General features: G+C 53.4%; 1 protein-coding gene across 1 annotated transcript; it reads left to right on the top strand.

Moving 5' to 3' along the window:
- Positions 1-1,419: 1,419 nt before the first annotated feature.
- On the top strand, positions 1,420-4,204 carry APOE (apolipoprotein E). The gene is made up of 4 exons (XM_036834197.1): positions 1,420-1,524; positions 2,326-2,391; positions 2,873-3,062; positions 3,357-4,204. Exons 2-4 carry the CDS (start codon positions 2,349-2,351, stop codon positions 4,072-4,074), a joined length of 951 nt encoding a protein of 316 aa, XP_036690092.1. The 5' UTR covers positions 1,420-1,524; positions 2,326-2,348; the 3' UTR covers positions 4,075-4,204.
- Positions 4,205-13,584: the final 9,380 nt, after the last annotated feature.

Raw genomic sequence — 13,584 nt, 5'->3', positions numbered from 1 at the left:
CAGTGAGGCGGCTGGAGTCTGATTCAGGGGCAGTGATAGCGGGGTGTGGGCTATCGGTGACACAGGGGTGTCACCTGTGTCTCAGGCATCTGAAGCAGGGGAGGTGGTGTCCTGCCCACCTAGGGCTCAGGCAGACCGACACCCCTGACCCCTCGCCAGACAGAGGAGCTGAAACCCCGTCTCACACACAGTGGGGAGGGAGGCCGCTGACCTGACCAGTGATGGCCCGTCATGGCTCAGAGACCACCCCACCCGCGCCCTGCCAGTGCCTGCTGAGGCCAAAGCAAACAGGCCCGGGCCTGGCTGGCACTGGGCCTCCCTGGAACCGGGCATCCAGCCTCCCCTGACCCCATGGCGTCCAATGCTCCCTCCCCCTCAAAGGACCAGGAGTGAATCCAGCTCCTCCGGTTCGTCCATCCACCTCAATTCTGAATCTCGTCTCAATTCTGCTTCCCATCTGTGTAACAGCTGGGCTTCATGTAACAGAGGTGCTAAGGAGGGAGGAGACAGTAAGCGCCCACTGTGGCCCATCACAGAAGTTAACTCCAACTCAGGGCCTGCTGTTTGCCAGGAGCTGCTCTCAGTACTTCCTACATATAGTAGCCTGTTGCTTCGCCGAACGATGGTGTTAGGTGCAACTGTTTTCCTGGTTTTGTGGACCAAGAAACTGGATGTTCAGAGAGGCTAGGTCATTTGCTCAAGGTCACACAGATGGCAACCGGCAGAGCCTGGATTCAGACCCGGACAGTTTGGTTCCGGAGTCCACAGTCCTAACCAGGCAACACGAATGCTTCAAGCCCTGCGGAAGGTACAACATGCAGGCGATTCCTGGAATCCACCATGCTTGTGTTGGGGAGAAATACTGGATTTTCAAGTCACAAATGGGGAAGGGGACACAGAGAGGCATTCACCTGTGCCCAAGGTCATAGCCCAAGAGGGAGCTAGGGTTAAAACCCAGGTTTCACTCTCAAACCCTGGGCTTTTAGCAGATGCCTTACACCGTCCCCAGAACTCTCATCCCATTTCTGTCTGGGCCTCCAGCTCCGTTCTCCCCCAACCCAGAAATCCCAGACCTCAGCCCCGCTCCTTCCTCTGACCCAGGATTTTGGGCCCCCAGCCCTTTCCTCAAATTCTATTCACCCATCCGCTGGAAAAGAGAGGGACAGGGAATGGGCTTTCTGGGCAGCTGCCTGCTCCTTCCCCTTCCATGCCCAGCACCCCGCCCCCAACTCACCCACCCACCAGAATGGAGGCAGGCGCCTGAGTTACTGGGTGAGATGTCATCTCCTTTCACGGAGGCTGGGAGTGGGAGCTGCTAGCCTCCAAGCCCCACCTCCCTCCGCCTCCCTGCTGTGTGGGAAGGGGGAGGACAGCCCACCTCGTGACCTGACAGGGGCTGGCCCAGCTTGCCCTAGATCTGGAGGAGTGGGCGGAGCAGGGAGAGCCCTATAACTGGACGAACCTGGGATCCCTGACTCCTACTCAGCCCCGGAGGAAGTGAAGGACCCCGTTCCCCAGGAGCGGGTGAGAAGCAGAGCTGGGGACACAAAGTCCAGCTCAGGGCTTCTGTGGGGGACGGGCTGGGGGTGCAGGGCGGGGAGGAGGAGGTGGCGGTCCTACGCCTGGGCCAGGACAGAAGCAGGAGCAGGGGATGAGGCCAGAGGCAGGGGACTGGACCTAGAGGAAGGGTGGGCAGCAGGGACATCCCGTCTGGGCTGGAAGGTGGGGTCAGGGGAGCAGCTGGACCTGTAGGAAAACCAGACGAGCCATAGCAAGAGCCTGCCAATTGTCACTGTCGTTTATTGAGCACCTACTGGGTGCCCCCATCATCCTAAGATCTCCGTTAATGGGAGGCGGAGGGGTGGCGGCGACCAGGGGTGGTGGCAGGGTAGCTAGAGCGTCGGTTGAAGGACTTTTAAATGAGGGTTAAATTAGCGAATATGTGGAAGATACCGTTTAGATGTGAAGTTGGAGCTTAGAATGTGAAGGTACAATGAGGACTGCGAGGTTGGAACTTAGAAAGTCCAGTTGGGGCTCACAGGGAACTCCGGGGTGGAGGGGAGGGTGGGGTGAGTGGAATCTGAACCCTGGGAGAGAGGGATAGAATTTTTGGCGGAGACCGACCTGAGGATGGGGAGATAGGAGAAGACAATGAGGGAATTAAATAGACAATGAAGGGGCCGGGCCGCTTGGTAACTATTTGTGATTGGATTAGGCTGATGCAGATATGGGGTGCAAGGCTTTGAAGGCCGAGACCTGATGGGGCGGGGCTCTGAGTGGGAGAAATCCCCACTGCTGTTGAGTGACAATGTCTCCCTCCCCCAGGTTGGCCAATCGCAAGCCAGAAAATGAAGGTTCTGTGGGTCGCCTTGGTGATCACGCTCCTGGCAGGTATGGGGGCGGGGTTTGCTTAGGTTCCTTGCCCCTCCCCCTCCCATCCTCAGCTGTACCCCTTGCCCTCTTCCCGTCCCTGGGTCCCCTCTTTTGCTGGTCTATCTCCCCAGGTCTGAGGTCTCTCTGACATTCATTCGTTCTGAGCAGCTGTTTTATTCGCTCTGAGCCTCAGTTTCCCCATCCTTAAAAATGAGAGTTGTAACAGTTTCTAATCCATTGCTGTCAGGCAGGTAGTGAGCAGTAGTTAAGTGTCAGCTGTGATTAGTTTTATTCTCCATCACCCCAGCATGGCGGTGCATGGAACACACAATCAATGCTTGCCAAGTGATTAAAACAAGCTGGGCGTCCCTCCACCCCCTCCCTGCCCACCAGAGCTCTGATGAAGCCAGCCTTTGTGGAGCACCTACTCTGTACCAGGTACTGTGTGCCTGGAGGGGACAGAGGAGGACCCTGACTGCTGTGAACTTGCTCCGTGCAGGATGCCAGGCAGAAGTGGAGCCAGAGCCGGAGCCCGAGGTGCAGCTGGGGCGGGAGTGGCCCGGGTGGCAGGGCAGCCAGCCCTGGGAGCAGGCGTTGGGCCGCTTCTGGGATTACCTGCGCTGGGTGCAGACATTGTCTGACCAGGTGCAGGAGGAACTGCTCAGCACCCAGGTCATTCAGGAACTGACGTGAGTGCCCCTGCCCTGGCCCCTGGCCCTCCTGGTGGGCAGTGCGTTCTGGACCCTCAGCCTCCAGTGGTCTGGGTTTCTTTCTGTCCCCGTCACCAACTCTTGGGGGTCTGGATCTCTCTTCACTTCTTGCTTTCTTTCCCTTTCTAGCTCCTGGCTTTACCTCTCTGTGATTCTGTTTTTCGACCCTTCCTGTCTCTGGCATGTTCCTCTCCATCTCTCGCTCCATCACTCTAGCTCAGGATCCCTATTTCTCTCTCTTCACGCCCATGCTCCCTCCTTCTCGCCCCGCAGCGTGCTGATGGATGAGACCATGAAGGAGGTGAAGGCCTATAGGGAGGAGCTGGAGGAGCAGCTGGGCCCCATCGCCCAGGAGACGCAGGCCCGTGTGTCCAAGGAGCTGCAGGCAGCGCAGGCCCGGCTGGCCTCTGACATGGAGGACGTGCGCAGCCGCCTGGCGCAGTACCGCAGCGAGGTGCAGGCCGTGATGGGCCAGACCACTGACGAGCTGCGTGGCCGCCTGGCCTCCCACCTGCGCAAGCTGCGCAAACGGCTGCTCCGCGACGCCGAGGACCTGCAGAAGCGCCTGGCCGTGTACCGCGCAGGGGCGCTCGAGGGCTCAGAGCGCAGCGTGAGCGCCATCCGCGAGCGCCTCGGGCCCCTGATGGAGCAGGGCCGAGCGCGGGCCGCCACCGTGGGAACCCTGGCCAGCCAGACGCTGAGGGAGCGCGCCGAGGCCTGGCACCAGAAACTGCGCGGGCGGGTGGAGGAGATGGGCACCCAGGCCCGGGACCACCTGGAGGAGATGCGCGAGCAGCTGGAGGAGGTGCGCGCCAAGGTGGAGGAGCAGGGCAGCCAGATACGCCTGCAGGCGGAGGCCTTCCAGGCCCGCCTCAAGAGCTGGTTCGAGCCCCTGGTGGAAGACATGCAGCGCCAGTGGGCTGGGCTGGTGGAGAAGGTGCAGTTGGCTATGGCCACCAGCTCCACCTCTGCGCCCAGCGAGAATCACTGAGTGCCCGCGCATCCCCCTGGGAGGCCCCACTCCTGCCCACGTCCCCCCAGCCTACAGGAGGCCCTGTCCCTGCCCCAGCTGTCCTCCTGGTGGGCCCTAGCTTAATAAAGTTTTATCAAGCTTCACGGCAGCTGCTGGGCGTCCGTGTGTGATTTCTCACAGCTCAAGCCTCAGTTTCTCGTTCCTTCCCCACGCCGGCCACGCAGCGCTCCGTCCTGCCCCCTCTGCCTGTGTGTGTCTGTTTCTTTGTCTCTTCGAAGTCTGTCTTTGCTTCCTTCTGCCCCTTTCTGAGTCTCCCTTTTTCTTCCATCTCTGCTCACAACTGCTCACTCCCTTCCCTGCCTCTCTTACCCTTCTGTCTCTGAGACGTGGTTCTGGAACCAATCCACCGGTGGGTTAAACTCTACCGTTGCCCCTGACTACTGTGGGCAAAAAAGCAACGTCTCTGAGGGATTTCCCTGGCGGTCCGGTGGTTAAGGGGATGCGGGTTCGATCCCTGGTCGGGGAACAAAGATCCCACATGCCCGCGGGGCAACTGAGCCCCGCGCTCCACAGTGGGGTCTCCCACGTGCGGCAACGAAGACCCGCCAAAAATAAAATAAATTAATTAATATTTTAAAAATAAAAAAGCAACCTCTCTGAGCCTCCAGTGGCCCAGCTTCACAATACCTGCTTCATAGCCTTGTGACTCAAAAGACCTAAGATCGCTGTCATTAATTGTGCGCCATTTTCACCTTTTTTTTTCCACTCTCATTCTCCCTCCTGTCTAATCTAATTCGGCTTTCTTCCACTCTCCTGGGCTTTGTCTCCGTCCTGCTGTCCCCGGGAGGCTTCGTTTTTCTGGCTTCCTCTTTTCCTCCACCTCTATCTTTTATCTCTCCCTCCTCCAGTTTCTCTTGCCCCTGGCCCTGCTTATTTCTTTCTTCCCTTCTTCATCCGGGTTTGTCCTCGCCACCATTTTGTTGCATGTGGACCCTCTGTCTTCCTCCCCTCATTCTTGTTCCTTCTCTCCTCCGGCTGGTTGGTTAGCCTCTGGTCTACCCTGACAAGCCTACTGGGTGCCGGATTCAGGGTGCCGAGAGAGGCACACTCTGCGAGGGTCTGCAGCAGGCCCCTTGGCGTTTAGGGCTGGACAATCCGGTTGGAAATTGACACACAGAGAAGCGTGGCTGGAGCCTGGAGATGCCGGGCGCTCTCCCCTCTCACGTCCTCAGTTCTCCGAGGAGCAGAACAAGGTTCCCATCACAGGGAGGGGCCAGGACTTGTATCTCCCAGGCCGACCTCTGCCTGCTTTGGCTCCAACAAACTGCACTCCGAGCTTCGCCCAAGCTGCCTCGCTTGCCCTTGTGGAATCAGGCTCCTCCCCGCCACCAGATATTCACCCTTAGGGCCGAGTAAGGAGGGGAGGTTATCTGTGGGCTCAGAGCCAGGGGGCCTAGTCCCACCCAAGTTTCTGCTGACTCACTGTGTGCCCAGGACCTGGGGCCAAGTCCCCTGAACCTGTTTCCCAGATGTCAGTGAAGGCGGGGCGTCAGCCATATCGCCCACTTGAGGACCTGAATCTTGAATTCGGTATGAAGCCAGCTAAGCAGAGAGGGTGTCCCGCCTCACTGCAGCAGCCCCCACCCCGGTTAGTTCTGTGAAAGGAGGCTGGAACGGGGTGCTGTGGGGTGGAGGCTGACCCCAGCAGGGATCCAGAGAGACAGCCTGAAGTCCAGGAAGGGGAGGGAGAAGATGACGGACAAAGAAGGGGAGGACCCTTAGAGCCTCTCACTGAGCCGTTGAATGTTCTTGGCTACCTCTCAGTTGCCCCATCTGTAAACAGAAACTCCTATAGCTGACATGAGGATGAGACTGGCAAACTGAAGTTGGCGTTCTGTTTTCGTGGGGTGGGGTGAGGAGGAGAGGGGACATTTGGGGGATGTGTGGGGAGCACTGGGGGCTCACAGAGGAAGCGAGATGTCTGGGAAGGCTGCTGAGGGGCCAACAGGGATTGGCAGCATGGAGCTGGCCGGAGGGCTGTTGCAATCCCACCAGGGTGGTGTCTGTGCTTCCCTTTCACAACCATCCCCCTCACCCCAAGGCTGATACGTGGGTGTGGGGACACGAGGCCAGCCAACCTGGAGTCTGGGGCCAGGGCCACCCTCCCCCAGCGGCTAGGGTTCATTAGCAGTCAAAGGCAGCTGGGATGGGACTTCCTTGGTGGCGCAGTGGTTAAGTAATCCGCCTGCCAATGCAGGGAACACGGGTTCGAGCCCTGGTCCAGGAAGATCCCACATGCTGCCGAGCAACTAAGCCCGTGAGCCACAACTACTGAGCCTGTGTGCCACAGCTACTGAAGCCCGCGCGCCACAACAAGAGAAGCCACTGCAATGAGAAGCCCGCGCACCGCAAAAAAGAGTAGCCCCCGCTCGCCACAGCTAGAGAAAGCCTGTGTGCAGCAACAAAGACCCGATGCAGCCAAAAAAAAAAGGCAGCTGGGAGGAAGGGGGACGGCAGCCCTGAGGGATTGATGTTGTGGAAGGAAACGGCGGTAGTGCTTGGTGTGCGGAGTGGCCAGAGAGGGTGCACAAGAGCAGACGGAGCGTTTACAGGGGCCCTGGAGGCTTGGACAGTGGGGAAGCAGAGAGAAGGGAGTTTCTGGTGGAGCGGTTGGAGGGGCACACGTCGGGAGCCTGGCAGCTGAGGTTTTGCACTTTTGACAGGTTGAAAAGACCTCTCAGGCTTCCCTCGTGGCTCAGTGGTTAAGAATCCGCCTGCCAGTGCAGGGGCCATGGGTTCGAGCCCTGGTCCGGGAAGATCCCACATGCTGCAGAGCAACTAAGCCCGTGAGCCACAGCTACCGAGCCTGCGCTCTAGGCCCGCGAGCCACAACTACTGAGCCCACGAGCCACATCTACTGAGCCCGCACACCACAACTACTGAAGTCCACGCGCCTAGAGCCATGCTGCACAACAAGAGAAACCACTGCAGTGAGAAGCCCGCGCACCACAACAAAGAGTAGACCCCACTAGCTGCAACTAGAGAAAGCCTGCGCGCAGCAACGAAGACCCAAGGCAGCCAAAAATAAATAAATTAATTAAATTTAAAAAAAAAAGACTTCTGTCCAAAAGGGAGATTGGGGGGCTGTGAAATTAAGACCCCAGAGAGCATCCAGGGAGGTTTGGGAGTCTCCCAGAGGCAGAAAGGTGGAGGAATAGAAGAGCTAGTCTGAGAGTGACGTTGGAGGTGGCATGGGGTGGGCAGGAGTCGGGAGGCAGACTGTGTGACCCCAGATTCCTCTGAGCTGAAGAGGCCTGCTAAGAAGGGGGAGGGGACGGTAGAGGTGGCCTGGGGACACAGTGTGAATTGAGTTAGTGAGTTATTGAGAGTTACCGAGAGACACCCCCTGAGGCTGGGAGAAAGGTATGAAGCAGGCAAGACCCATAAGGGAGGAGGGTCACAGGGAGAGGGGAAGGCTGTCCCCTGAGTGGGGAAGGGACTCTGGCAGCTTGAGGTCCCCAACAGTCAGGGAAAGTTGGAGGTGCAGGTGCTGAAGAGCAAGACGCTTTGGGCCTAAGGCGTCAGCCCTGTGCCCCACCTGGTCCCCACCACCACGAGGGAGGGGTGAAGGAGGAGAGGTGGGTGGGCACAGGGAGGCAGGTGGCCAGGTGAGGCTTAGGGTGAGGGAAATTAACTTGACCACCCCCCCTACCCACCCACCCCCGCCCTGCCTCAAAAAGGTCCCGGGCCAGGCCACCCAAGCCGGCCTCAGTGCCCAGGAAGGAACATTCGGAGTGCCTCTCTGGCCCCACCCCACCACAAGGCTCATTCTGTCCCTCCTGGTCCTGATGGTGGCTCTCTTTGTGGTTTTGGGAGGTGAAAGTGGGATGGGACACTGAGAGTTTGAGATTTGGAAGAGTGAAGCTATCATGGGCCTGGGGCACAGGCTTAGAGGACCCTTGAGAACTCTGGGGCCCCTTCTGTGCCCTGGTTCCCATATCATCCCCCAATTGCCCCCATCTCTACCCTCCCAGGTGGGTCTCAGCGTTCTCTAAAGGCTAGTCCAGTGGGTGGCAATCTGCCCAGGGGAGCCCTAGCAACCGATGACGTCTTCAGTCTTGCTCCTCCGGGATTGGCTGTCTTGCTTTTACAGCCTTGAAAGGGCGGGGGACCAGTCCAGTGCTGAGAGCAAGGCAATTCTCAGCATCTTGAGCCTGATCTGGCGGTTCTGGTACCCCCCGCCGCATTCTAACACCATGACCCCCAGAAACACATTCAAGGATCTCCTTTCCCATCCCTGGAATCTCATCCTAAAGGGCTTCCATTTTGGAAATTTTTGCACTTGCCCCTCTTCTGGGCACTCCCAGCCCCAGCCCAGGCGGCCCCAGGCCTCATCAGATTCCTTTCCATCATCAGAGGAGTAACGTGGTTGAGTCAAGTCGTGAAGACAACGCAGCGAGTTGCGCTGAGATATTTAACGCAACGAAATTGAGATATTCAAAAAAGAAAACAAAAAACAACAGCAACAAATTGAGATTCACATACCATAATCGTCACCCTTTGAAGGTGTACAATTCAATGATTGTTGGTATATTTGCAAAGTTTGCAACCATCACCACTATCTAATTCCAGAACATTTCATCACCCCAAGAGGAAACCCCACACCCTTTAACCTTCACTCCCATCCCCTTCTCCCCAAGGCAGGGCAACCACTAATCTGCTTTCTGTCTCTATAGATTTCCCAGTTCTGGACATTACATATGAATGGAATCATATAACATGTGGTCTTGGGGCTTCCCTGGTGGCGCAGTGGTTAAGAATCCTCCTGCCAGTGCAGGGGACACAGGTTCGATCCCTGGTCCGGGAAGATCCCACATGCCGCGGAGCAACTAAGCACGTGTGCCACAACTACTGAAGCCCACGCACCTAGAACCCGTGCTCCACAACAAGAGAAGCCACAGCAATGAGAAGCCCATGCACTGCAACGAAGAGTAGCCCCCGCTCACCGCAACTAGAGAAAGCCTGCGTGCAGCAACGAAGACCCAACACAGCAAAAAATAAATAAATAAATTAATTAATTTAAAAAAAATTAGGTGGAACAAGTATGCTAATCAGAAACAAAACAAAACAAAACAAAACCTAAACTAAATATGGCATTTCCACAAAACCCCACTGAGACAGATACTGTCACTGTTCCTATTTTACAGAGGAAGAAACTGAGGCACAGAAGACTAAAGTCACTTGTGAGACATCACAAAGCCCAAAGTGATTAGAGACGGGATTTGAACCCAGGTGGGGATCCTGGGGCCACATCCTGACTGATTTCCTCCCCTGCCGAATCACCCTGCCCATCATATGGGCTACAGCTGTGCACACACACCCGGCCCCAGGCCTCACTGGCATTACATCCAGCATATTAAAATGCACCCATGTCCCTTATTATATATAATTCCTATGAGGAGTCACACTGCTGTTGGCTAGTTAGTATGTGGGTATGTTCTGTAGCAATTTCATTAAAAAAATACTAACTTTTGGACTTCCCTGAAGGTTCAGTGGTTAAGGCTGGACCTTCCACCTCAGGGGGCGCAGGTTCGATCCCTGGTCGGGGACTGTAAGATCCCGCATATCAAGCGGTGCAGCCAAAAAAAAAAGTTCAAAATTACTAACTTTTAACTTGGTCAATTTTTTTTTTTTCACTTTGGAAGCATTTTTCACTTTCCCAAGCATTTTCCTAAATCCCAAAAAATCGCTCAGGTTAAAGACTCAAAAGACACACAGGGACAGAGAAGATGGACGGGCAGCTCTTGGAGTATGCACTCCACTTTTGAAGAGAAGCTCAAACTCAGGAGCAATGAGATGAAAACAACCAAAAGACCCCAGGCAGCTCCCAGTCACATGGTGGAAGCAGAGGAGCAGAGAACACCAGGTGTGTCTGAGGATGTGGACACCTGGGGAGCTGCACACATCCCGCAGGAGTGGGCACTGGGCCACTGTTATAGATGCAACCTGGCAGTTTCTGTTGACGTTAAGTATTTGTGTGCCCTGTGTCCCAGCGGTCCTGAATCTACAAGGTGCAGGGGCCAGAGAAATATACAGAAAGATGGAGGAACATGTTCATTGCAGTGTTACTTACCCCACCCCCCAATTATGCTCCCCCCATATCCATCTTCTATCTTTCTCCTAGTTCCTTATCGCCTTTATGTTCAGCATTAATTACCCCCGATATATCATATGTCTATTCACTTACTTGTTTACTGTCTGTTTCCCACTGTTAGGAAGTTCCCAGAGGCTGTCTTGGTCCCTGCAGTGCTCCCCAAGCACCCAGGACAGTGCCAAGCATACAGTGGGAGCTCAATCGATCCTTCCTGAATCAATGAGTGAACATTTCCATTCCATGAAACAGCTGACATATAGGGGCTTGATTACCTTTTTTTTTTTTTTTTTGTCATGCTGAGGCATGCAGGATTTTAGTTCCCTGACTAAGGGTCAAACCTGTGCCCCCTGCAGTGGGAGCACAGAGTCTTAATCACTGGACTGCCAGGGAAGTCCCTTGATTACCATTCTTAACCATTCATGAATTCATCCCTTCTGATTTTGCAATTTTCCTTTCACACTTTATATTTTAGAGCCCATATATTTGTTCTTCTCAGGTTTACAAACATAGCTTCAAGCCACCAGAGAGCAAATAGCCCCGGTCACACCAAGAAAGATCACCCCTGGAGAGTTCCAGACAGGTATATAGAAATGTTCACCCCTGAGGGTGAAGGCAGCACGTATAGACAGCTCCCACCCATGGCCATACCACACAGAGGGCAGGGCAGGGGTGGGGACCCCAGCGGGCACCTGGCTCAGCCTAAGGCATCATGGAGGAGGAGACTTGGAGGAGGAGACATTGCACTTGAAACCTGAAAGACAATTCAGAATTCATCCAAGAGAATTGGGGGAAGAGTGTAATAAACAATATTGCTCTTTTTCCGCACGAATGTTTATCACACAAACACATGAATTAAAAACCAAGTACATAACTGAATCACTTTGCTGTATACCTGAAACTAACAAAACATTGTAAATCAACTATACTTCAATTTAAAAAAAAATTGTTTTTTAAACTGAGTATGAAAATAGACAAATGGAGCCACTTTGAAAAACAGTTTAGCGGTTCCTCAAAAAGTTAAATGGATATTGTATATCAAGTATACTTCAATTAAAAAAAAAAGAGGAAAAAAAAAAAAGAGGGACTTGCCTGGTGGCGCAGTGGTTAAGATTCCGCCTGCCAATGCAGGGCACATGGGTTCGATCCCTGGTCCGGGAAGATCCCACATGCCGCGGAGCAACCAGGCCCATGCGCCATAACTACTGAGCCTGCGCTCTAGAGCCCGTGCTCTGCAACAAGAGAAGCCACTGCAGTGAGAAGCCCACACACCACGATGAAGAGTAGCCCCCGCTCGCCACAACTAGAGAAAGCCTGCGTGCAGCAACCGAGACCCAACGCAGCCAAAAATAAATAAATTAATTAATTAATATTTTTAAAAAAAGAATCACCTTGGGAGTTTTTTTTTTTTATTTTTTTTAATTTATGGCTGTGTTGGGTCTTCGTTTCTGTGCGAGGGCTTTCTCTAGTTGTGGCAAGTGGGGGCCACTCTTTTTTTTTTTTTTTTTTTTTTAATCTATTTTCAATTTTTTTTTTTTTTTAAATTTATTTATTTATTTATTTATTTTTGGCTGTGTTGTGTCTTCGTTTCTGTGCGAGGGCTTTCTCTAGTTGCGGCAAGCGGGGACCACTCTTCATCGCGTTGCGCGGGCCTCTCACTATCGCGGCCTCCCTTGTTGCGGAGCCCAGGCTCCAGATGCGCAGGCTCAGTAATTGTGGCTCACGGGCCTAGTTGCTCCGTGGCATGTGGGATCTTCCCAGACCAGGGCTCGAACCCGTGTCCCCTGCATTAGCAGGCAGATTCTCAACCGCTGCGCCACCAGGGAAGCCCGGGGGCCACTCTTCATCGCGGTGCGCGGGCCTCTCATTATCGCGGCCTCTCTTGTTGCGGAGCACAGGCTCCAGACGCGCAGGCTCAGTAATTGTGGCTCACGGGCCCAGTTGCTCCGCGGCATGTGGGATCTTCCCAGACCAGGGCTCGAACCCGTGTCCCCTGCATTGGCAGGCAGACTCTCAACCACTGTGCCACCAGGGAAGCCCCCACCTTGGGAGTTTTTTAAATTAAAAAAAAAACTGCTGTGTGTTATATGAAAGTTATTATGAGAGTAAATCCTAAGGGTTCTCATCACAAAAAATTTTTTTGTATTTCTTTAATTTTGTATCTATATGAAATGATGGATGTTTAATAAACTTGTGATAATCATTTCATGATGTATGTAAGTCAAATCCTTATGCTGTACACCTAAAACTTGTACAGTGCTGTATATCAATTTTAACTCAATAAAATCGGAAGAGAAAAAAAGTTAAACAGAGTTACCACATGACCCAGCAATTGCATTCCTAGGTCTCTATCCAAAAGAACTGCAAACACATTCACAACAAAAACTTGTACACAACTCTTCACAGCACTATTACTCATAATAGCCAAAAAGTGGAAAATAGCCAAAAAATACCCATCAACTGATGAATGAATAAATAAATCCATACAGTGTATGTATATCCACTGTATATCTGTATAGGTACAGATACAGTGTATACAGTGGAATATTATTCAGCCATAAAAAGGAACAAAGCACTGGGAATTCCCTGGTGGTCCAGTGGTTAGGACTCCGAGCTCTCACTGCCAAGGGCCCAGGTTTGATCCCTGGTCTGGGAACTAAAATCCCGTAAGCCCTGTGGCGAGGCCAAAAAAAAAAAAGAGAGAGAAAAAACAAAAAGGGGGATCAGAGCACTGACACATGCTACAACACGGATGAACCATGAAAACTTAATGCTAAGTGAAAGAAGCCAGTCACAAAAGACCACTTTTTTTTTTAATTTTTATTTATTTTTAATTTTTATTTTTGGCTGCATTGGGTCTTTGTTGTTGTGTGAGGGCTTTCTCTGGTTGTGTCGAGCGGGGGCTACTCTTCATTGCGGTGTGCGGGCTTCTCATTGCAGTGGCTTCTCTTGTTGTGGAGCACGGGCTCTAAGAGCGCAGGCTCAGTAGTTGTGGCGCACGGGCTTAGTTGCTCCACGGCATGTGGGATCTTCCCGGGCCAGGGCTCGAACCCGTGTCCCCTGCATTGGCAGGTGGATTCTTAACCACTGCACCACCAGGGAAGCCCCAAGACCACATGTTATATGATTCTATTCATATGTAATGTCCAGAATTGGGTAATCTATAGAGACAGAAAGCAGATTAGTGGTTGCCCTGCCTTGGGGAGAAGGGGATGGGAGTGAGGGTTAAAGGGTGTGGGGTTTCCTTTCCGGGTGATGAAATGTTCTGGAATTAGATAGTGGTGATGGTTGCAAACTTTGCAAATATACCAACAATCATTGAATTGTACACCTTCAAAGGGTAACAATTATGGTATGTGAACATCTCAATTTTTTGT

Source organism: Balaenoptera musculus, chromosome 19 (assembly GCF_009873245.2).
Source record: "Balaenoptera musculus isolate JJ_BM4_2016_0621 chromosome 19, mBalMus1.pri.v3, whole genome shotgun sequence".
Classification (NCBI taxonomy): Eukaryota; Metazoa; Chordata; class Mammalia; order Artiodactyla; family Balaenopteridae; genus Balaenoptera; species Balaenoptera musculus.
Note: the sequence above shows the minus strand (reverse complement) of the source record. Positions and strands in the feature narration are given on the sequence as shown.